The sequence below is a fragment of the Eleutherodactylus coqui genome, chromosome 4 (assembly GCF_035609145.1).
Source record: "Eleutherodactylus coqui strain aEleCoq1 chromosome 4, aEleCoq1.hap1, whole genome shotgun sequence".
Lineage (NCBI taxonomy): Eukaryota > Metazoa > Chordata > Amphibia > Anura > Eleutherodactylidae > Eleutherodactylus > Eleutherodactylus coqui.
In genome coordinates, this window is record NC_089840.1 from 219171960 (window position 1) to 219198384 (window position 26425).

The following is a 26425-nucleotide window of genomic DNA, read 5'->3' on the forward strand; positions in this document are numbered from 1 at the left end:
TTCAATGAACATGAGAAGTTTAATAACTGTGCTGTGGCCCTGCTAATGTGGCACAGAACTTGAGGGTAGCAGAGTTATTATAACTCTGGCAGAGCAGGTATTTTTTTTCCAAATTAAGGAAAGCAAATGGCGAAGCCAGCAGTAAAACGTAGCTGGGTGCGTCTGATTTTTAAACGTTGCACACGCAGCCGACACGTGTCCACCGCCCTTAGGACGGACAGAGGCAGGACAAATAGAAATTTTTTCAGTTTTTTTCCACCAAAAGGCAGCACTGCGTATATTCAATGAACATGAGAAGTTTAATAACTGTGCTGTGGCCCTGCTAATGTGGCACAGAACTTGAGGGTAGCAGAGTTATTATAACTCTGGCAGAGCAGGTATTTTTTTTCCAAATTAAGGAAAGCAAATGGCGAAGCCAGCAGTAAAACGTAGCTGGGTGCGTCTGATTTTTAAACGTTGCACACGCAGCCGACACGTGTCCACCGCCCTTAGGACGGACAGAGGCAGGACAAATAGAAATTTTTTCAGTTTTTTTCCACCAAAAGGCAGCACTGCGTATATTCAATGAACATGAGAAGTTTAATAACTGTGCTGTGGCCCTGCTAATGTGGCACAGAACTTGAGGGTAGCAGAGTTATTATAACTCTGGCAGAGCAGGTATTTTTTTTCCAAATTAAGGAAAGCAAATGGCGAAGCCAGCAGTAAAACGTAGCTGGGTGCGTCTGACTTTTAAACGTTGCACACGCAGCCGACACGTGTCCACAGCCCTTAGGACGGACAGAGGCAGGTCAAATAGAATTGTTTTCACTTGTTTTACAAGCAAAAGGCCGCACTGCGTATATTCAATGAATAATAACTGTGTTGTGGCCCTGCCTACACAATTCTTTCCCTGCAGTATCAATGGAGGGTGCAATGCTCTGCAGAGGCGATTTTGAGAAAAAAAAAAATATGCAGCACAGCTAACAGCAGCCAGCACAGTACTGCACACGGTTAAATATGGCCCTAGAAAGGACCGTTGAGGTTCTTGAAGGCTACACTCACTCCTAACACTCTCCCTGCCTATGCAACACTTCTGTCCCTAATGCCGGGTGCAACGCTCTGCAGAGGCGATTTTGAGGAAAAAAAAAATTTGCCACTGCTAACAGCAGCCAACACACAGCTATCAGTGGCCCTAATAAGGACCTTTGGGGGTCTTGAAGCCTACACTAACTACCAATTCTTTCCCTACAGCAGCTCCGGTACAAACAGCACTGTCCCTCATCTAACTCACAAGGCATCTGAGGCGAGCCGCGGGAGGGGCCGACTTTTATATTAGGCGGACACCTGATCTCGCCAGCCACTCACAGCAGGGGGGTGGTATAGGGCTTAAACGTTGCAAGGGGAAGTTGTAATGCCTTCCCTGTCTTTCAATTGGCCAGAAAAGCGCGCAAACGTCTCAGGGAAGGAAGTGAAAGTAACCCGAACACCGCATGGTGTTCGTTACGAATAACGAATATCCCGAACACCCTAATATCCGCACGGATATCAAGTTCGGACGAACACGTTCGCTCATCTCTAGTAATGACCCAGTAGATGTAGTTCGCAGTAGACCTAAGACCTGGATAGACCTGTGAAAAGTCAGTGTTGGGTGATGACAGTTTTGTGTGGCCATAGGTGGGAAAGAAACAGGGGTTTCCCCATGGAGGAGTGAACTGTATGTAGCGGCTGGAGTGAGGTCAGAACTTTTATTAAATGTGCCCCTGTAGCAGGGTGGTGTTAGCAACACTTACTGAGCCCAATCAAAGAAGCCACTTTTGTCACTGCCACCATATATTTTAAGTGCGGCGCCTCTCTGGACAGAGCAGACTTGGATACTTGCTGTTTTGAAGGTTTAATCTGCGGAGAGATCCAGAAAGAATGGTTCGAGATCAAGTGCACTATTGTCACCCTGTTTTCATTCAATTGTGGTAACACATCATAAAATTGTGCAAAGTGCGAGACTGGAAAGAATAGGGCATGACTATATTACTAAGTCATATTGCCTATGTGTTACAAACATATTACTACAGTCTTCTAGAATAGGGGCACAATCTTTTCTGGTCTGATGGCCAAATTGTTAAATTGCTTTGGAGGAGCAGCATAACAGTATCCCCATGCTGGTGAATGACCAGAGCAGAGAGCCCTGATGAACTGGGGGTCGAAGAAGCTGATGTGGAAGAAGAGGGAGTTTTTCTCCCCACATGGGACTCAGTCCCCGAAGAGGAGCCAGGATAAAGACAAAGCTGCTAGACACTTTATGCCGATCTCTGACAGCTTAACAGCACACACTATAGGGACTATGATGAACAGGGGAGGTACCTTTCTATAAGGGCCTGTGATAACATGCAAAAGTGATGCCTGGGTTTTGATGTAACATACAGAGTTAATTGAGTTGTTGATTGATGCAATGTATAGCTGAATCGATAAGTGATGCTGTGGATAAATATTGTATTTGTTGTGATGGAGTGGCCAAGTACTTTATATAACTGTTATGTGCTGATAAGGATGTATGTTAGATGGAAGTGGTGTATGGAAGATATACTGTCGCACCTATGATGTGTTGAGTCCACACTGTCGCGGAACTCCGAAATTACAGTGAGCCGAGTGATATATATATATATATATATATATATATATATATATATATATTGAATGTAAATTCTTGTTTGAAGTGTTTTAGCAATTCGTGGCCTCCTATAGTTAGTAAAGTTTATCAGTGCGAAAAATCCTGCCTCTGTCTGTCAGCTGCTGCACCATCCTGTAACCTGTCACCCAGACGTCTTACCTGTGACCTGTTTCATATTAACAGTAAGTTTACCTTTAAACAAGCAATCTGGGTAAATGTGATACTTATGCCTTATGCAGGTCCTGAGGAGATGGTGCTTGACACGGGGATTCAAAGATCGTTGGGTTCTTAGTACCTGGGACCCATTAATCAAATGTCAGACATGTCGCTTTTTTAATGATCGGTGCCCTTTAATCCATCCGTTACATACAAACTGTGCTGCATAGTTAAGAGCCGACCACTGCAACATATATTGTCGTTCAGCTATAGGCAAGTAGTTAAGCAGACCCGGCACATACACTTTAATATATCTACGTTTGCCATGGGCCTTCAAATGGCTCAATAGTCGTTGCATCCACCCTGCTGTAAACACGACACTTGACGTTAATTTTATTTCTGCTGGAAACCAAATTACATATTGAAGTATAGGACAGCAGAAAAGCCGTGATTCAGTCCCTGCTCAGACGATCATCATGATATGCGTCAGCCAGTTCTCAAATTTTCCTTGCAGTGATAATTAGTTTAACTAAAGCGATTGCTTTAAATGGAATGGAAAATATTTTCCATTATGTCGCCAACCCAAAAAGCTAATGAAAATAGTAGTTTAATAGCTCATATAAACAAAAAACAACTCTTCTCGTTTCATTTGAGCTGCGCCTCTAATCATTCCATTCGTGCCCTGCGCCCATATAACAGAAACAATTATACAATAGCACCAGCCATTAGCTTTTTAACCTCTATTTCAGTCTTTAATACTTATTACCAAGTCATATGCCTGCATTGCTCAGGGTTTATTTCCACTACTGGAGTCTCAGGAATTAGGATCAGTATCAGAAAATGAAACATTAGAAAATGTTTAGCACTTTTATTGACGTGGCTCCAAAATAAGGGTCATAATAGTGCAGAGTCTAAGTAATTAACCTTGAAGTGTACACAGAATATTCAGCATACATAAGAATACCATGACCTCTGTTATTAATAATACTATGTTTACGCATTATGGTACCGTCAGCAAAGCAGAAGAGGTATGGCATTGGCATTACCATTGCAGTCAAACTGTTGCTAACTAAGGCTAGTCTTAGAGAACACATATACATTTTAAATAGTCTATCAAAATTTGGTTACCCATTGATGATCTTAGGGACAAGATATATCTTATAGACACATATATATGGCCAAAAGTATGTGGACAATTGAATGTCATACCTATATCAGCTTGTTGGACATCTCATTCCAAAACCATGGCTTGTGATGGGGTTGAGGTCAAATTCCTCTATACCAAATTCATGAAATCATGTCTTTATAGACCTCACTTTATGAACAGGTCAGTCATACTGGAATAACAAATGGCCCTCCCCAAATTGTTGCAATAAACTTGGAAGCATGCAATTATCTGAAATGTCTTCATATGCTGAAGTACTAAAGGGGTTTTCCAGCCACAAATACTATTGATGACCCATTTCCAGGATAGGTCATCAATAGTTGATCGGCCAGGGTCTGCCGCTCAAGAACCCAGTTGATCAACTAAGTAGGCGCATGCTGTCAGTACTGAATTGATTTCAATGGGAGCTGCGCCTGCAATTACCAGCCACTATACAGCGGTCAGAGCAGAGGCTTCCACTCCCAGCTCTATGTATAGCAGCACTGACAACATGCGCCCTCTCAGATGTTCGACCGGGTTCCCGAGTGGTGGACCCCAGCCAAACAGCTATTGATGACCTATCCTGAGGATAGGTGATCAATAGTATTTGTGCCGGGAAAATCCCTTTAACAACACCCTCTAAATAAAGACCCTAGCCCTAATTCTGAAAAACAGCATTTAACCATTAATCCCCCAACAAACTTTTATAGTAAGCACTGCTATGCGTTCCGGGAGTGTCCATGTACCCCAGGATTATCCATCAGACTTCCAGGTTCTTCACTCAAGAAAGCATAGACATTGTGTTCTATACTACTTCAACCAACATTTGGCATTCAGCATGGTGGTCTTAGGCTTGGGCGCAGGTGCTCAACAATCGAACCTGTGAGGAGGTCACTTCCAGAGGTAGTTTGGAATGCCATAGTAAGTGACTTCTGCACTTGGTGGCCCATTATGTACATGGTCTACTGCTTGATGGCTGAGATGTTATTTCTACAATAGATGTTTCGATTTTACAACAGTACTTACAGTTTACCAGGACAGATTTAACAGATTATAAACTTCACAAACTTGACTCATGGTAAAGGTGCCAAAGTCACGGAACTTTTCAGTACAACCCATATATTTGTACACTTTAATAACCTTCTTCTTCAATAAATGAAGTGACTACTTAATAACTGTATTTGTACTTACTTATTTTAAATTTGATTTTACTAAGCTTGATTTGAAGATCTGCCACCATAACTAAGGTCCTATTATATGGCCCAATGATTTGGCAAGAAAATTCCTGAGAACTTTTGCCCAATGATTGGGCCATGTGAAGATGCTGTTCGTCACCCGACAAATGAGCAAATGCTTGTTTGTGTGGTGATTGTATCTTTAAGGTAAACTTCACACGAGCAAGTGTGATATTGAGCTTTTAAATTCTATCAAAACCGTCTTGCATCACTTCAGGGAAGTAGCAATCCTCCGCTGTGGCTGACAGCCGCGGTAGAGAATCACGGAGGGTCTCCCATTGTTTTTAATGGGGAGACCTTACATCGCACTCGCATGCATGTAAATGAGGGATGTGCCTCCTACAATGATGAACCTCTGTGGAGTAAAATTGACCATTTGTCCCCTACAGACTCTGAATCGGCTTGTGTAGAGTCCTGGCAGACAAGTGTTGATCTCATTGATTGATGCTTGTCATCTTGGGCAAAATGGAAAGTGTAAAAGAACTCTTAGTGTAACAGCTGTGCAATTCTATGTGTTTTGCACTGTCCATTAATGTTAATATGAACTTCCTTTCTTTTGCAGACTGTAAATTGGCTACACTGTGACATTCCTTGAAGATGGGAAAGACTTTCAGCAACCTGGAAGTGGCCCTTATTGTGCTCACAGTATTACTTTTCTGCATTTCCATAGCTTTTCTAACAATTATATTCATCCTGGAAAACAAAATCAAAGAAGATGGTAAGTTCAACCATTCTAGTACTCTGCTAAGTAGAGTGCACCATCTATCTCCTAAGCTCCTGTAGGCAAAGCCCCATTCGTTGCAAGGGGAGCTGGGAACTCTAAGAATTTCTGTATGTAAAACAAGATCTTACAAGACAAAAAGTCTGGTTCTGCCACCATTTCTTACCTTTATGAATGGTGAACAGCATAGAAACCAGGCAGTAAGGGTATACCCTGCCTTATATCAATTTATCACACTTTAGAGGGAATGTATAGTCAGAAAATGACCTGTTGTTTAGTTCAAATTTTTAGGTTAGACTCTATTCGCATCGCGTTTGAGCTTTCGTAGGCATATACGTAGGGAGTATTGCCTAACGTATACCTTTTATTGGATTACTTGGATGTATGCCACTGTATAGGCATGTGCCACCCATTGACTCCGATTTTAAAAAGGTATCCTATGTGTATATGAATTTTTGCAGGAAGTCTTTGCTTTAAAAAGCATTGTTATCTATACTTTTCTATACAGCAAAGAAAAGGTACACCAGCATACTTTAGTCCAAAGGAAGTCAAAAGGTGAGTCTTTTGACCTCTGACAGGTGAATAAAGCCTTATGGAGTCATTTTTAACAAATAGTACATGCCAGGAGCTCTCTTGGCAAACTTAGGGCTCAAATGCAATGTGAACAGAGGCTTAAACGTCTATATATTTGGGGTATTTTTTACAATTTCATCTGACATGTTTAAAAAATGTTGAAATCTTGCAGTTTTCCCACTGGCCACTGAGCCTCGTGATAGATGGATACATCCTGTTCTGTAGGGATCATCATGTCTCAGCTGTCATCTCATTATCATTTACAGGCAAGATTATAGTGGAAGATATTACTTCTATCATAAACCTGAAAAAAAACAACACAAGATCCACCATTAACAATAGTTGATGAACAGAAATCGCAGAGCATGACCACAACATTCTCCCATAGAAGTGAATGTCATCTGCAGAATACTATCTTGATATATCCAGGGACTGCTGTAAAATCTGAACTCCTGTTAACAGAGCAGAACACCAGTTTAGGCAACATGGTTGTCCTAATATCCATAGTGACACAGTTACATAGTTGATAAGGTTGATTAAATACACAGGTCCAGCAAGTTTAATGTATAATTCTTCTTTATTGATCCAAACTCCCCCATCCCCATGAACCGGATGACAACTGCCACACATTAAGGGGAAAAATTCCTCCCTGACTCCAAATATGGCAATAAGAATAAATTCCTGGATCTACTGTATAACTTGTCTCCTAAAAATTAAGTATCCATGACTTGTAATATTATATTTTTCCAGTAAGGCATAAATGGGCCTAATTCTTGGCCTGAGTCGGCCTGAATCAGTGTTTCCATATGCAGCGACAGAGGAGTGGGCCCTAGCTTTAGGAGACAGTGAGGATGAACCGCAGGCCTTGTCATGGTGGCACTATTGTCTCCTACCCGGAGGGTAGCCAGAGATGCGTCCAAGGCGCCTGAGGGGGAGGCTTGAGAAAGGGGAAACTTGGTGGATAACCCACAGAATAGATTACCTCTTAGTCCTTGTGTCACGGGTGACGTCACCGTTCCTTCCGGTGCGGTGAAGCTGTATGGTGAAATGATAGTCCACACGCACACAGTATAAGTGAAAGCAATGCTGGGAACGGTCGGCAACGTTGATTTGTTTGTAAACTCCAACGATAACAGTTCAGTAGTACATACGCCAGTATACAGAACAGGTGCAAGTAAAAAGGGTAGTGAGACAGGGAGGCAAAACACCGGATGAATATCAGGCCCACAGTCCTAGTTATCTATACAGCTCCACTCCTGGAAACGACACACTTTCTTTTCCCTCCAGACTCTCAACCAGTGAACACTCACTCATACAAGCGTCTCTCAATGCTGCATAACGATCTCCTCCTTCTCTCTCATACTTTAGACTGCGCACTCCTGAGAGTAGTAGTCCTCCACCAGCCATAAGACCATCCTCTTGGCCTCCTCCATTTCTGGGCCTCAGTAAGGCAAGGCACGGTCTCTCCTAAACTGCCGTAGGCTCACTCATGTCTTCCTCCACAGAACTCCAGAGACTCAATTTCTCTCCAACTCAGACTGACTAGACTCACTCTCTTGCCAACTGCTCTCTCAATCACACTGAGCAAACCCTAATATATAGGGTGACCACAGACCCACAACACAAAAGGATACATTGCTAGACATAGCTCATTTACAGACATTAACCCTTTCATTTTTGCAGAGGTGCAACATCCACACTTCATGCACACAGAAGTTGCAGACAATACAAAGGCACAAGACAAACCTAGGCCACTTCAGAATGTCTTTCATACGTCTGGGCCACTACACTTACTTTTCATTTACACGGGCTAAGAATGGCTTATGGTGATGAATGATCATAACTATGATCATCTGTCCCCATCGACTGACTGTACATCTTCCCATTCACATGGTGAGATGTACAGCTGACCAGCGAGCATCTTTATGCTTATTAAAGATCAACTATCAGTTGCTGAATGAGTATTCACTTGTTTGTTGGCTGATCACTGTCAATTTTACACACTCTGATGATCTGATGAACCAACATTCGAAGGAATGTTTGTGGCTGATAACCAGGCTTTGTAAAATGGACTTTACCAACACCTTTCCCATTATTTTATCACTGACGGTAATCGGTCACAGTCAAATTGTTTCAAAAGCATCTAAATGAAGCTTTAACTACTTAATGCTACAGGATGTAAGTTTATGTCCTGGCTTTGGGGTACTTAATGCAACCAGCTCAGAAGTGATCCCGCACCATCCTGCAGTGGGAGCCGGCTGTGACCGACAGCAGGCCTCCTGCTGCAACAGCGGAGATTGATGAGAACATCAATCAACTCTCTTAACCCCTTACATGCTGCGATCAATGTACATTGATGCGTGTAAAGGATTAACAGAGGGAATGTGCTCCCTCTGTGACGTCATCGGCACTCCACAATGTAAAGGCCAATGGGTTACCATGGAAAATGGATGCCAGACACTGGTGTTCGGGCCCGCCATGGCCTATAGTCACTATTGTGAGTGATAAGGCATTGCAGTGCAAAAGTATTGCAATGCATTATCATAGCGATCAGAGCTTTTATGGTTCAACTCAACTACAGGGACAAAAAACAATGTTTAAAAAAAATTGTGCAAAAAAACCACATACCATAAAAAAACAAGCAACAACCCCTTTTTGTGCACTTTCTTCTGTTTGTATAAAAATATGAATTAAACCCCCCCCACATATTTGGTATCATCGTATCCATAAAGACGTGTACAATGAATTGAACACACTACAAAAATTGTAAAAAAAACAACTAAAAATGCCTCCCAAAAACATAGTAGAAGTCATAAAAAAACGGATGTACCCCAATATGGTACCTATAAAAACTACAGCTCAGCATGCAAAGCAAGCTATCACAGAGCTCCTTCAATGAGAAAATAAAAAACATTATAGGACTTTGAATGCAAAGATGTAAAAAAAAATTCCCAAAAAAGGTTTTTTTATTGTGAAAGGTGAAAAAGCCTAAAAAATAATAACTTTGGTATCATTGTAATCGTACTAGCCAGCAGAAAAAAATTTGAATGTCATTTATGTACTGCAAAATTAACGCTGTAAAAAATAACCCAAAACAATGGCAGAATTTATGTGTTTCTACTCCAAAAAGGGTACCAATAAAAACTACAGTTTGCTACTCAAAAAAAACAAGCCCTCATACGATCATATCGATGGAAAAATAAAAACGTTATGGCTTTTGAAAAATTCAGATGAAAATCCCCCCCAAAATTGTCACGTTCTTAAGGCCAAAATAGGCCGTGTCCTTAAGGGGTTAACTTTGTAAATAGTATTTCAATGTCTTAAAAATGTCATTTTGTGTCTCCTGCTCCTCCACAGATATATGTGATCTAATGGTAGAGGACTAGACTGTGCAGTCTGATCGTATAGTTATATTGCCTTCCATCTGTCCCCTACTTCTTGCTAACTAATAAGGTAGAAGAAGAAGAGGACAGATGGAAGGCAATATAACAGAAGGATCAGACTTCACAGGGTTTGCTTTTAGCCTATTGCCATAGACATATAGGAGCTGTAAATGCAAGTAATATGAAATGGTTTTCATGAAGACTATTTGCAAAGTTTCTTCCTTTTTTATTGTATTAAAGCGCTGCGGAATAAGTTGGCGCTATACAAATAAAGGTTATTATTTTTATTAGATGCATTGAAGCGATATAAATAATGGTTGTAGAGTAGGATGTAGCCTCCAAACTACTTTTTTCTTTCATTATTAGAAATATATTCTTATTAAGCTTCTTTTATAGGTTCAACTGCAACAATATCAACTTTACAACCATCATTACCATCATCATTATCAACATCATCATTAACATCATCATCAACATCATCATCAACATCATCATCAACCTCATCATCAACATCATTATCATCAACCTCATCATCAACATCATCAATACCACCATCACCAACAACTGATGCTTATCCCAATGCCTATCTCATTGGAGCAGGAAGAGCAGATTGCACTGGCCTACTGGCAGACATTCCTTTGGTATGTGGTCTACTTATCACAATCTGGTGCTTATTCGATATTGTTTTCATAATTAAAAATGAAACCGGATCTGCTAATACATATCTACAGAAGAAGGTTAGTAATGAACCACTATGTGTGAAATGGATATATCTACTTCGTCATATAAGAGTCTCTATATCAAGAGATGAACAGGGTTCATAGGAAATCCACATTACTCTCAGTTATGTTAGGTATGATGTAGAATCACCTTTGTGACCTGATATGTTCTATTTCTCTATGCCATATTCTTAGTAGTGACTATTTTGCTTGTCTCTTCCCAGATGGGCTATGCTAGTAGTGATCAATTGGCTGGAGGACTCCATACGCGACAATACAGTCGAGCCTTCATTGTAGCACAACCAGATAATTCCAAGAGGGTGGTGTTTGTGAGCGCTGACATAGGAATGGTTTCACAAAGGGTCAGACTGGAGGTATGTGTAGTTATTAAACTAAAATTATTTATGATGTGACATGTTTATAGTAGTTCACCATAAGCATGAAGACTCGTGTAGAACCCAAAATTATTCTACAATAGATCAAACTGGCCAATTTGTGATGAAAATATATTGATGAAGGAATAAAATGACTGTACTTTGGTAGTCCAGCAGTCATAACAAAGCCTAGCCAAGGTAGAGTTACCAATAACAGGTGTTGCTTTGTAGCCCTAAAGCTCATATGATGTATCTGGCACACTGCTATGGGTTGAGTTACGAATAATACCTGATACCCCTCCTGGCCCTCGTCATAGGCCTCTCCCTAGCCAAGCCAGGGTCCAACTGCACACTGATGAGGGGCAAAAAACCCTGAAACAGCTGTCCGTGTATGGATTCTGGCTTGGCTTTCAATTCACAATCATTGTTCTAAAGACCTGCATAAAGAGTCAAACATTGATTTGCAGGAATGCAACAATCCAATAGGTGGCGCTGCAGAGGTACTGTTGCATCTTCCTTATTTGCATATATTTCCTAGAGGAGCATGCCTGGCTTTATAAGCCTTCTTACTCACCTTCTAGGTACTCTCCTTAAGGAGAGACGATACCCCTCCCGAATAAAAGCCATAGCACACATGTGACTTAAGCCATACATTTAGATCCTAGCTATTATTTCTGCCCTACTGTTGACATATAGGAGGAAAGAGCATGCTTTCAGAATACGATGATGAAGTATTCGTGAACTGGTAGAGAGTTTGGCACACAACATGTCATCAACCACAAACCACAGACTGGTATTAGGTCATTTGGGCTTATGGACTCCCAACATTTGAATTAGGCACACACCTGGCCTCAGAGTTCAGAAAAATAAGCCACAAATGCCCTCATAACGGGGTCTCCCCTACGGTATGTGCTCACCTCCTAACCTGTGCTTTCAGTGTCTGGGACTTTTTACAATTCTGGCTGCTCTGAGAATTTGTAAACTTGAAAACGTAGGATATAAACTTAAAAAAAAAAAGATGTAGTTCCCTGCCACTGAAACTAGTACGTGGTGCAGAAGTTGCTACCTCATGTTGCCACACCGTTTTTCTTTTATTTTCGTTACTTCTTTGAACCATTTGAGGTGTAATTTTAAAAAATTTTTTTACTTGAAATCTTCAGTCATTAAACATGTATTCTTTTTATAAAGGTCATGGAGAAACTGAAAAGCAAGTATGGAGACCTCTACAGACAGGACAATGTTATAATAAGTGGGACGCACACACATTCAGGACCTGCTGGATATTTTCAGTACACGATCTTTAGAATAACAAGCAAGGGATTTAGCCGCGAAGCCACGGATGCCATAGTAAACGGTATTGTCAAGGTACTGTAAGTCAACAGTCGTCTAATGTTGTGCTATAATGTAAAGAAGTAACACACTACAAATACTATACTTGATTACCCATTAGACCAGGGGTGCACAACTTTTTCTGGACATAGGGCCACATTGCCATACTGTCCCACCTCAAAGGGCCGCAGGACTACTCCTATCTGAGACATTTATGGTATATCCTAAGTATATATCATAATAAATTGAAGTAAGTTCCACTTTCAGGACTCCCACCTATTGGGAGAATAGGGGACACCTTCCCACCAATTTACACTGCAGAGAGGAGGAGACAATGCATGTGGCTCTCTCCATTTTAGATGGATGTCGAGGTAACGGTCTGACATTTTAAATCCTACATTGGAGAGAGCTGCATGCATATACAATGCCTCTAAGGGCTCTTGCACATGGGTGTGAGTATAAGTGCAGGTGAGATTTAGCACAGTATAGGTGCGCGAATAAAATTGTGGCTATACTGCACTAAAAATCGTGTGATCGGACAATTTTTCATGCGCAGACGACCCGAGCTTCATGCACATGAAGATCGCGCATTCACTGGAGCAGTGTGTTGCTTAAAAGAAGTGCAGCTGCTCCAGGAGGAGAGAGATGAATCCCTGAAGGGCTTCGGGATTTCCCAATAGCAGAGAGAAAGAGAGAGAGTGGGACTATGGGGGATTAACCCATAGCCACGCTCTCTATCTCCCTGCTATGGGGATCCCCAAGGGATATCCCCATAGTGCACAGAGAGAGAGGGCGGTGCTACAGGTGATCCCTGAGTGATATCCCCACAGCGCAAAGAGGGGGGTGGGGCTAGAGAGAGAGAAGGCAAAGCTGGAGGCCTTCTCACAGGGATTCCCCCATAGAAAGTTGAGAGGGGGCAAGGCTAGAGGGCAGACCCCTCTAGCCTCGCCCCTGTTCTCAGGGAAGTCGTCTAACCCTGCCCCCTCCCCACTATGGGGAAATTCCTTGAGGAACCCGATGCTGGGAAGGGAGGTGGAGGGAGTCCCCTACTGCCCGATGCTGCTGGAAAATTGCCTAGAAGCGGGGTTGAAGGAATTCCCCGCTGCTTACAGTGGGACATTTAAAACTTGCTGCCCAGAAGCACATTTTAAATGTCCCGCTGTGAACTCCTGTTAATCCCCGCAGGGATTAAGGGAACCCCCAGGAAGATAAACTGAACCTTCTGCTTCCCCTCATCCCTGCAGCGACAAACAGGAGTTTACAGCGGGACATATAAAATGTGCTTCCAGGTGAAGCGGCGCTTCTGCTTAACAGAAATCCTCCTAATCACTTGTAATCTTCTTTCCGGAGCGTCGGACACTGCTAAACTCCTGCTCCCATAGGAGTCAATGGAAACTCCTGCGCATCATATACCAAAGATAGGTCAGGTCTTATCTTTTCAAACAGCACAGACCTTAGATGTGTGCATTGTAGCCATGCGTATCTTTTTTTTTTTTTTAAAGTGCAAGTTTTTATGCGTCTAAATTTCCTTCATCTGAATGTTTCTATAGGAAACTATTAAGTCATAGAAGGGGAAATATAAAAACATAAAAACAATCACAGAATGGCCATATACTTACTGACTAAGGAGGGCAGAGAACTGCATCCTCTCAACATGCAGGTAGCAGACTACCAAATGAGGGAGCGAATTACACCTGTGAGGGACACCAATGAGACAGCCACTCACACTGCCTCTTAATATAGAGGGGGGTAGCTGCTTGGTGTATACTCCTGCACAGAGTAGATACAAAGTGACTGCGATTGTTTTTATGCTTTTATATTTCCCCTTCTGTGACTTCTTTATACTAGTATAGGGACTCACTGTAAGCAAGGAACCTTGACGTGGTTAGTGGGCTCATGTATTTTGGCCAAAATCCAACTAATACCTTGCATTTATTATCTATTATTCACATGCAATGTAGCTTTAAAACGACAGGGGGAGCCCAGGGTGGCAGTACCAATGTGGTTCACTTTTTGAGGTGCAAGGCAACCCGCCGAACTATTATGGCATCATTAATAGGTTGCTGGTCTGCATGGTGAGCTACATGTATCAGAATGGTCTGCCACTTTGTATCTACTCTGTGTGGGAGTATACACCAAGCAGCTACCCCCCTCTATATCAAGAGGCAGTGTGAGTGGCTGTCTCATTGGTGTCCCTCACAGGTGTAATTAGCTCCCTCATTTGGTAGTCTGCTGCCTGCATGGTGAGAGGATGCAGCTATCTGCACTCCTTAGTCAGTAAGTATATGTCTGTTTTCTGTGATTGTTTATAGGAAACTATTGGTTCTAACAGACGCAATTTTTTCAAATGCCTATACTGCCTGAAAACAATACCCATGTGAATGAGGCCTAACTCATATACTCATTTCTGGAGTGCCAAATGCATCAGGAGACTTTATTATACTAATATATAGGGGGCTAAGACATGACTACACAGTGCACCCTTAGTATTTGTCCTAATATAGAGGGGACCCAGACATGGCTATTTTGGTGGCCGGGCACAGAGCTTTGCAGGGAAGACAGCGGGGAATAAGATGGTCATCAACATTGGCTCTGCCATCCCTCTTTGGAATGTCAAGACTCAGCCTGGCCTAGCTACGCACAGTGGATAAAGTAACAACAGTGATGATGGATGCTGTATTTATAATGTCGTTGTGAATTCAGTACCTTTTCAGCGTAGTGCTCTGGTAGCTTTGAAATTAGCATTTAACTCCAGCAGTACTGCGGTTAGCATAAGTACCAATTCCTTACTTTTTCCTGTTCAGGAAGATGAGACTGCCACTCCAAGTTATCTGGGGGGGATTTCTGCAGATAAGTATTACTTTAAAAACTGCCTTTTCCCCTCTGAGTTGCAAGGGGTCTGTCTTGTCTATGGTTTTCTCTCTCCAGCAGGGATGAAAAAGACTCCTTCTGCACTCTGGCCTCCATAACCTTGCCTTTGCCACTCACTCGAGTCTGGCTTGACGAGACTCCAACTTTCCTAACTTTGTTCAGGCTTAAATTCTGCTTCCTAAGCTTAACTCTGTCTCAACTACATCCTTTGGCTCTCCAGGCAAAACTCTTCCACTAACTTGAACTCTCCACAACAAAAGACCACACTCTTCTCTCCACCCCAAGCTCTGGCCTTTTCTAGTGAAACCTACAGCCAATTCCAAGCTAGGGGTGATCTACCTACCCAATCTAAGGACTGTCTATCCTACACAATCTAAGGACCCAGACATGGCTACACCTGGACATGGAAATCTTCACCCTGATATGGAAACTACATGTGGGCAGCCACGCATAGATATTTCTGTGTTAAGATGATTGGGGCCACATAGAATGGCATTGCAGGCCGCATGTGTGCCCTGGGCCAGATGTTTTGCACCCCTGCATTAAATTATACAGTAGCTCTTAGTGTATTTTCTTATTTTCTTGAATCTAGAGCATTGACATAGCACATGCAAGCATGAAGAGAGGACGGATTTTTGGGAACAGAGGTACCCTCGATAAAAGCCATATAAGCAGAAGTCCTACCTCCTATCTCCAAAACCCAGAGTTAGAGAGAACCAGGTAATGGGGCCACAATAAAAGCAATATGTGAAATCAAATATTGAAGTTGTGTTAGTGGCATTCTGCTGTTATGTGGCATGTTCATTGTTCAGGCAGGAAGGGGTTCACATAGTTGTGTATCTCACTGATTTATAAAATATTTTTTTCAACTGTGTTGCACAATAAATTGATCAGATTACTTTATCTAGAACTAGAGATGTACACTTTTTGTCCAAAAAATCCAGCCCCTAGAAGAAGTTGTCATTTTGCTGCAAAACCCGGCATGCAGTTACATCTCATGCAGATATGCAAATGATTACAGTTGTTGTGTGATTAGATGAACGGTCTTGTCACTTGTGATCCTACAAGTGGTTCCACTCTTGGTCTATAAAAAGGCTCTCAGAGGCTCCTTATATGTAGTGACCTCCTTTTCTGCTTGTGTAGAGCTTGTTAACCACTAGACGCCTCTACAAAACAGAGAAGAGATTTCACAGAGTAACGAAGTTTGGGAGGGGAGCATTATTAGAATCTGAGGAGCTGGATGGTCGTATTAACGAATTTCCGCCAGCTGGGACTGTTAGGAGGTGTTGGGACAAATGGATGTTTGAGGGCACGTACACAGACCACCAGCAAAGAGGATCATCTGATCAATTGACAAGCACGAGTAGCTCCAACTGTTTTGTTGTTCGCCAACCAGAGACCGGTGGTGCCATTGTTACAAACCCCTGTGTCTGTTGGAACCCTTTCCAGGTGCTTGGTTGAAGGAAATTTGGTTTTGCAGCACCCGTTACATGTACTGCCATTGATACCCACCCATTTCTGCCCCCGTTTGCAGTGGTGTTATGAACGATAAAACTAGACTGCTACAGCGTGGAAATGGAATGTCTTCAGCAATCAATTCAGTTTTGGTTTGGGCACTTTCGGCGGCTGAGTTTGTAGCTAGACACAAAAGGGTGAGCACCTCAATCCTGCCTTTGCTGTGGAGCGGCACACTGCCCCCACTGCTGGTGTGATGGTCTGGGGGGCCACTGCAAACAGCAGTCAGTCACCCCTAGTAGTGGTATGCCACGACAACATGGTCACACATCCATGGCTGCCCAGTTGCCAGATTTATCAAGCATAGAACATGTATGGGACCATTTTCAACAGCCTATGAGTTTGCATGATCTAGTGGCTTGGTTACAGGAAATGTTGACTGATATGCATACCATATGGAACCTGTATGTCTCCATGCCTGTCTGCATCATATCTAATATCCAAGCTAAAACGGTACAACGGTGTACTAGAGCCTCCATGCCCGTCAGCATCACATCTTATAGCCAAGCTAGAGGTGGTACAACAGGGTACTAGAGCCTCCATGCCTGCCTGTATCACATCTTGTATCCAAGCTAGAGGCAGTACAGCAGAATACTAGAGCCTACATGCCCATCAGTATCACATCTTGTATCCAAGATAGAGGCAGTACAACAGAATACTAGAGCCTACATGCCCGTCAGTATCACATTTTGTATCCAAGCTAGAGGCGGTCCAACAGGGTACTAGATCCTCCATGACCGCCTGTATCACATCTTTTCCCCAAGATATAGGTGGTACAAGAAGGTGCTAGAGCCTCGCCTAAAAGTGGTCAGCTTTCCACAATAAATTCCCCCTTTTTGCTCTGATACTGTAATCACTTACTTATATCAACATTACAATCACACAGAGAAATTTCATTCACTTCCTACAACTCCTTCCAGGTACTTGATTTTTTTTGACAATAAGTGTACATACTAAATGGTGTAGCAAACCTACATACACAACTTATGTCATAACCAGAGCCATTCATTCCTTCCCAAGTCCCATTGCTTATTCAGACTTAGCAAAGTTCAACTTGACTGTGATAACTTAAGCCATTGAATAACTATTGCTATTGTATCATAACACAACAACCCCCAATGTAAAGCTATTGAAAGGGTTAACAAACGGTGGCACAAAAAGTTATCCCAAAATCTTGAGAGTCAAACTGAACTTTGCTATATCTGTCCATGACAGAATGCAATAGCTTATTGCGATGAGTTCGGCTTAGATATGGATTGAGTTTGATATAATTCAACATGACACGTGGAAATATATGAAATTATCAAAATAATGTAATTAATGTTACAAAAACTGTTATCTGTTGGATGGCAAGAAATTGGCAGAGCTATCATATGCTGACATGAAAGTCTTAGCAAGCAAGTTTTAGTTATTGACCATTTATTTTGATGCCACATCTAAATCCCCAACTTTAAGAAAAAAGTCTTTCAGATGAGCCGTTTGTATGACACAGGAATGCTGAGAGCTTTTAAACGAGAGAAGCTCAATCAACTGGTAAATTAACTTTCACTGGCAAATAGAAAAACCACTCAGAGGTAATTGCGTAAGTGAGAAATATGGTTTGTGAACTGTACGATAAGGGCCTATAACATTCATCTGCTGGTGCTGCTCTCTGATCTGCAATTTCAGATGTGGATTTTTTTTTTGCGTTGGTCATAGTAGAGGTCACTAACAGCATACATAATGATAATAGTGACCTTGTCATACTGCATGTCACATACCTGCCCAACACTGAACACAGCATGAGCAGCATCTGCAAAAACTCCATACAGTAGAAATGCAAATAGATTGTATAATCCATTTTTTCCTCCATTTAAGGGGTACTCTGCTTTCCACTACACTTTTTGACACTTTGAGACTTAAAGTCTATCTTATCTACATTTGTTGTGTACTTGAGTACAATCTATTTACTCTTATTCCTTCAATGGTATTAATTACATTGTTTGCCCATTTTTGAGTAGAGAGAAGCCTGTCAATCAGGCTTACCTGGGCAGGTAGAAGTCAGAGGGGACTCAAGCCTGCCAATTTTTTTAAATGATGTACTATTTGTTTGTTCACCAGAACATACAAGAGTCACAGTTTGGGTTACTTTTTGGACTTTTGTGCTTGGCCATGCAACTTTTATAAAAAGTGGGAGGGGCCTAGCAATAGAGGATGTCACAATTACTATAATGTATGCTAGAAACTGAGAAACTGGAGAAATTATAGATGAAACCAATGGTAGGTGGCCTAGGTTTCAGTCTGGCACCCTGAGGTGGCGCTAGACACAACAAATGTATTAAGAAGCTTGTGTCTCTTAATAAGTTTGTCGCACTAATGTGTGGAACATAGTTTACTTTTCATTCAAGCACTGTTTGTGTAAAAGCAGCCAATGATTGAATGATGAACGATAAGTCGTTTGCTTTTACGTTCATTGTTCGTTTTATGCAGGCATAAAAATCATTGTTGGCTCGTTCACTTATCGTTCGGTTGAAAGACGGATTGTTCATTCTTTCATAATCACTTATATAGTAAATATGAACGACTGAATGATCTCTCGCTTGAATGAGCCAACAATGTATCTGCCTGTTTAAACAGACTGCCCGAGTGAACAAGCGAACCCTGACATTATTCATTGTTTCAAATGAGAAAGTACCTTGTGAGCCTCATTCATCTTTGAGTAATAATCAGGAGCCATACTCAACTCAGATTAAGCGCAGTTTCAGACGAGTGTGTATTCCTCCTGTTATGTGGCCATGATAATGACGGTCACATAACGGGAGAAAACCAAACCACTGATTTCAATGGATTTCACTGGTTTTGTTTTCACTATCAGGATTCTCGCCTGTTAATTGTACGAGAAAGATAGGGTAGCACCTATTTTCCTGCTATTTTTTTTAAACACCTGCGCTATAGGAGTATCGCTATGAATGGCCGGCAAAAAAACTTGTTTAGGGGCAACTACATTACTGTACTAGTGAGTGTAGTTGCGCCAACAGCCATCTGAAGCTGCCCTCAATGTAGAGCAGTGGGAAATCATGATTTGCCAACATTTACAGATAAAGACTTCACTGTGAAATTTTACTCTGGTATTATACCATCTAAAAAGGCATAATTTGATGGTAAGCATACAATATTGTCATTTGCATATGGTCATTACTCAGCATTCATATAGCACATGACATATATTGGAAGTCACAAGCCACATGTTGCGGTTCACTGTTCTGCAGAATAAGGGATTAAACAGAGGGGCTTATGTGTAACTACGCGCATTGCTATGGAGCGTAGTTGTAATTGTTCTCAGTAAAAGAAAACAAGTAGTCTTGTAGATATGATACCTTTTAATGGCTAGCAAAAATACATGATGATATAGCGAGTAGAGATGAGTGAGCATACTCGTTAAGGCGATTTACTCGAGAGAGCATTGTCTCTTTTGAGTAACTGCTGGCTCATCCCTGAAGATTTGGGGGGGCCGCGGCAGAGGGGAGCGGGATGGAGAGTGAAAGAGATCTCTCTCTCCCTCCCAATCCCCTCCGCAACCCCCCGCTCACCCCCGCGGCCCCCCCGAATCTTCAGGGATGAGCCAGCAGTTACTCAAAAAAGGCGATGTTCTCTCGAGTAAATCGCCTTAACGAGTATGCTCGCTCATCTCTAATAGCGAGTTTTCGAACCTCCTTAGGATTCTTCTTCAGGCATAGTGGAACAGATCCGAAGAGGTATATATATATATATATATATATATATATATATATATATACACACACACACACGTACATATGAGAAGGCACAGACATGGTGTGATCAATTTGCACTTAAAACAATACCAGAACAGAGTGAGTACAGGAGTAAATACTTAATTAGTCCACTGATAAACGATGTGAAAGTTTTATGGTCTCTAAATTAGTGTTAGGGGGTAACCAGGCCAGCCTGTTATCTCTGCTCCAGATTTCTCATATTCTCCAATGATGCAAGAAGCCCCCTCTGAGGTTCAGTCCATTCTGGAGAGTATCAAAGATAGCTATAAACTTGTACTCCCAAATTCTTCTGTGACATTGAGATTCGAAATAGCCTTTTAGTATAGTAACATTCATATGTTCACATCCCTTATCAGTGCATTAATTAAATATTTACTCCTCTGCTCATTCAAGATTACTTGGTTTCTCCTACTGAGAACAATCCCATTTTGCTGGTGGTGACACCCAGCGTACCTGTCCAGCGTCTTTATATGCATTCGGCCTCTGCGCTGCAGATGGGCCATCCGTTGCACATGCGCAGTACAGCCATCGCTGATGCGATCACGTGGATCCCGCGGCACTTCTGCAGTGCTCAGTGCGGAAGTGCCGGTGGACGGACAGCTTCCATTGACTGCAATGGAAGCCATTAGTTTTACAGCATGACCAGCGGCCCACATAAAATGAGGCTGCGGTCTGGAATCCGGGCAGTGGGCCTTGTGACTGATATGTGTGCTCTACTGGCTAACACAGTAGCAAACTTTTTCGGAGCGTAGTTGTGTATGAACCAGGGTTTTTTCTTTGGCCATTCAAAATCTGCGCTATAGCCCGTGAGTTTGAAAAAAGCTGGAAAACAGGTCCCTCACTAACTTTCTCGCAGCTGAGAATACCACTAGTCAAAATGAAACCATTGAAATCGATGGTTTGGTTTTGTCTCGTTATGCGGCCGTGATTTAAGGCATAATAGATTATTTTATTGTTACTGTGATATTTCTATAACATACTAGTTACATTGTGTTGCTGGCTGCAGTTTTATTCTAAAGAATGAGTTGATCATGTATTTGCTACATGTAGGTATACATCTAACATAGACAATGATATGGTGATAATGAAGATGGTGGGCATGAATGATGAGGATGTGGGACTTGTCAGGTAATCACAGAGTACATGTTTGCTGTAAAGGTATTTTATGGAATTAAAACTTTAGTAAAATAAGTTAAAGGGGTTGTCCAGTTGTAAACTATTAATGCCCTATCCTCAGGATAATTCACCAATAGTAGATTGGCAGGAGTCTGTTGTCCAGGACCCCAGCTGATCAGCTGGTCTCTGGGCTGGTGTGCTCATACACTCAGCTGATTCACTCAGTGAGCAGACAGCTTTGTTCCAACTACAGTGGTCAATCTTGATATTACATGCAAAGTTCCCATTCATTTCAATGGGATCTTGGCCTGTAATACCAAGTCTGGCCACTGCAGTAAGAACGGAGCTGTCTAATTCCTGCAGGCATCAGCTCACTGCAAAAGCGCATCGACCCAGAAAACTGCTGATTGGCAGGGGTCCTTGGTAGTAAAACCACGCTAATCTACTATAGATGACCATTCCTGAGCATAGGCCATTAATAATTTACATCTGAACAACCCCTTTAATATGCAGTATTTAGTGGTACCTATGTTTGATTATAAGGGCTTATTCACACGAATGCATTTACGCAGTTTATAGCACACCAAAAAGTTACACAGGCAATACACACAGAATTGGACCTATTTATTTCAATGAGTTTGTTCACATGAGCATACTTTACGCTCATATTTTGTTTGTGTAAAAAAAAGGCATGTTCTATTTTTGTGCATATTGCGCATGGACATACCACATATTAGACCAATTTAACCTAAATGTCCATCGGAATCAATAGGAACATGTTTGCGTGATATTTTTGCAGGGCAAATATGCACAACATGCAGGCCCAAAAATACAGTAAAAACGCAATGACCTTTATGCAAATACACAGAGCAAATGCAAGTGTGAATGTGCTTACACCCATGTGGTCTATTTTATCTATCCATCTGTCTGTCTATCTACCTCATGTATGTCTGTCTATCTCATGTCTATCTATCTATGTATCTATCTCATATATGTCTGTCTTTTTCATGTCTGTGTGTCTGTCTCATGTCTCTCTATCTGCTTATTTATCTCATCTATCTCATATCTCTCGGTCTATCTATCTCATATCTGTCTATCTCATGTTTGTTTGTCTATATATCTCATTTATGTCTGTCTGTCTCATGTCTGTATGTGTATCTCATGTCTCTCTCTCTCTGTTTATCTATCTCATATCTCTTGGTCTATCTGTCTGTCTGCCTTTCTGTTTATCTTGTGGTTGTCTATTTATCTCATGTCTGTCTATTTATTTCATATCTATCTATCTCATATGTAAACAATATATGTCTATCTCATGTCCCTCTGCCCATCTATCTGTCTTTTTCTTTCATGTCTGTCCTTTTTATGTCTATCTCATTTCTCTCTATTTATCCATCTGTTGAACTATCTGTCTTTTTCTATCTCATGTCTACCTGTGTGTCTCATTTATGTCTGTCTATCTCATGTCTCTTTTTAGCTATCTATCTATCCCATATCTATGTATCTATCTATCTGTCTGTCCGTCCGTCCATCTATCCAATATATGTCTATCTGTTTGTCTATCTCATATCTCCTGCTCTGTCTGTCTATCTATCTCATTTACTGTATGTCTGTCTGTCTAATGTCTGTATGTGTATCTCATGTGTCTCTCTATCTGTTTATCTATCTCATATCTCTCGGTCTATCTGTCTGTCTGTCTATCGATCTCGTATCTCTCTATCGATCTTATATCTATCTATCTCATTTATGTCTGTCTGTCTCATGTCTTTATGAGTATCTCATGTCTCTCTCTCTATCTGTTTATCTATCTCATATCTCTCGGTCTATCTGTCTATCTCATGAAAGTCTGTCTATCTCATATCTATAGGTCTTCCTGTCTAATTGTTTATCTATCTGTCAGACTATCTGTCTGTCTGTTTCTATATTGTGTCTGTCTATCTCATTTATGTCTATCTCAGGTCTCTCTCTCTCTATCTGCTGGTCTATCTCAGGTCTCTCTCTCTCTATCTGCTGGTCTATTTCATGTCTCTCTATCTGTTTATCTATATCTCGTATCAATCTATCTGATATCTCATATCTGCCTATTGATCTAATATCTTCTATCTCACGTCTTTCTGTCTGCCTATCCCATTTATGTCTGTGTATCTACCTATCTATCTATCTATCTATCTATCTATCTATCTATCTATCTATCTATCTATCTATCTATCTATCCCTATACAGATAGATTTCTATCTCCACAATCATCATATCTCTCTTAATAACAAACTGTCCTGCGTGATAACAGACACATTCATTATTTTACCGTTGTGTTTGCAGTTGGTATGCGGTTCATCCAGTCAGTATGCCTAATACTAATCACCTGATCAGTAGTGACAACATGGGTTATGCATCTTACTTGTTTGAACAAGCGAAGAATGAGGGATCCCTTCCGGGCGAGGTAACAATTCTGCTGAACTACAACTAAAGTGTTTAAAACTCAGATGGTTAGCTGTAATACTCACTATACAGAGGAGGTAACATGTCAGAACTCATCATATGAAGAACAAAAACTAATGCAAAATGCATGTGACCCCATCATTGTATACACAAAGTATAATGAGTATAATTACATGATAATAAGTATAAGGAGACTGATTGGGTTTGGAGGTGTCTGACCAGCTGGGTGCATTTACAGTTTGCGTGACTGCACAAATTTCCTTCCCCAAAAACATACATGCTGTATACACTGTAGGGTTATTGGGTTTCTGTGAAACTGGGGGAGCAATTTTAATGTAAAACTCTGTATTAGTAAAATATACTGATGTCATGTGATATACCAGGATCAATAATTTTTTCCCTCTAATCTCTCAAATGCAAGTTTCTTAGATGATCTATCACTATATAGTTAGGTCCTTCACGCCAGAGGCAATAAGAACAACAAGTTACTTGGCTGTATAGAAGTTGACTAAACCACTCCCATTTCTCTGACATTACTTCCTGATTTGCAGCTTTGGCTTCCTGAAGCTTCTGCCAATACCTACAGACCACTGAATGATGACAGAGATGTTCACCTTATAACATGCAGTTATTTTGTTGGCTTTTTTTGGTTATAAAGGGTTTAACAGGGTTTTAGAGATTGACAACTTATCTTTACGATAGCTCATCAATATTAGATCGGTGGGGGTTCAACAATGGGCGTCTGTGGTGATCTATATTTGAAGTGGTTGTGGCGCTTGGGGTAGCACTGCGGTCTCCTCTCTGTATATCAGGCAAAGTGCTGTACATTGTATAGTGGCTATGACTGGTATTGCAGCTCATTCTCATTCATTTGAATGGGTTTGAGTGCAGAAAAGGCCATATGACCAATAGACATGACATCACAGGCTAAGGAAGAGGCTGCAGCGCTGCCCTTTTAGATATCTGATCAGCAGGGGTTCTGAGAGCTAGCCCCCACTAATCTGACATTGATGGTGGCCTATTCTAAGAATAGGTCATTGATGTTTAAGTCCCAAGTAACCCCTTTAAGGATCTCTGGATCTTGGAAACTTGTATATGAAGAATTAGGAAGAGAGCTGGAATTAATGGGCCTGGTATATTACATAACCTTAGTAGGTTAACTTTAACACTTAAAGAAACGTTTGTGGAGTTTCAGTGAGATGAACATATTGAGGTTATCTCCATGGAACATGGTGTTAGTTTTGTACTGAGTCATCTAAGCCAATAATTGTAGTTCTATTTCTTCAGGGATCATTTGTCGCAGCTTTTGCATCATCAAACCTTGGAGATGTTACACCAAATACCAAAGGTCCTCATTGCACAAATACCGGCCTCTCATGTGATAACCCAAGCAGCACCTGTCCCGAAGGAGGGGTATGTCACTATTTGATCACATGATTTTTATAATAATGTAAAGTGGTTGTAGGAGAGTAAAAAAAAGCCTTGTTTTCTAGACTCATAAAATCTCTTCAACACTGGGTATTTTTATTACAAGCACTTAAAGAGACTGTTACCATCTTTTTGCAGCCCTCAATGGGAGCACCATAAGGTAGTGCCTGTCACACTGATTACAGTGATATGTCTGCTGTGTGGATCTGTGCAGTAGTTTTGGAGAAACTTGCACTTTATTAGTAGCAGCCACACAAAAAAAGTATTCTGCATATTCATGAGCTACAGGCTAGATACACCCAACCCGCCATCTAATCCCTAGCTAGAGGGCGGGGTGTGTGTAGCTAGCCTGTAGCTCATGAATATCCAGGACTACTTTAAGTAGTCCTCTATGCATGTGCTGCCACTAATAATATGTAAGTTTCTCCCAAACTGCTGCACAGATCCAGACAGCAGATATATTATTATAACCAGTGTGCCTGCAACTATGTTATGCTGCCCTCATAGAGGGGTGCAAAAAGATGGTGACGGAATCTCTTTAATATGGTACCTGCACTTTCAGATGATTTTTCAGAAGCTACTATGTGTACATGCGGAATAACACTATGTCTGCCCATTATTGATTATCTTCGGCATTTTTTACCAGTTTTCCTCTCTGCAGGCTGCAGCTCTAATTTTCCGTTAACTTCAGCTGCATATTAGTCACTACCTCTCTTTCGCCTCCTTCACCCCTTCCCCTCTTCCTCCTCCATAGATTTCTATAAGCAGCATGAGTTCTATCTTCCCCCAATTCCTATACTCTGTCTTCAGTCTCTGTATGGCTGAATTTACATGACCGAGTGCGATATCAGACCAATATTACACTCATAAACCTGTGAACTAGTGTGATGGAATTTTTTTAGGCTCACTGGGCTGAGCAGTCAAATGTACAGTAAATGACATGTGACCACTGCCCCCTTTTTGGGAATGGAGCAGTATTGATGGGGGTTCCTGTGCTGGATTGAGGGC

General features: G+C 41.4%; 1 protein-coding gene across 1 annotated transcript in view; it reads left to right on the forward strand.

Annotated features, from left to right (window-relative positions):
• Positions 1-5776: 5776 nt before the first annotated feature.
• LOC136626617 (putative neutral ceramidase C) overlaps positions 5777-26425 on the forward strand; it is a 46195-nt gene continuing 25546 nt past the window's right edge. Inside the window, exons 1-8 of the mRNA XM_066601651.1 lie at positions 5777-5897; positions 10253-10497; positions 10800-10949; positions 12138-12314; positions 15742-15869; positions 21488-21565; positions 23870-23990; positions 25277-25402. Coding sequence (XP_066457748.1) covers positions 5777-5897; positions 10253-10497; positions 10800-10949; positions 12138-12314; positions 15742-15869; positions 21488-21565; positions 23870-23990; positions 25277-25402 — 1146 coding nt within the window. The remainder of the gene's footprint in view (positions 5898-10252; positions 10498-10799; positions 10950-12137; positions 12315-15741; positions 15870-21487; positions 21566-23869; positions 23991-25276; positions 25403-26425) is intronic.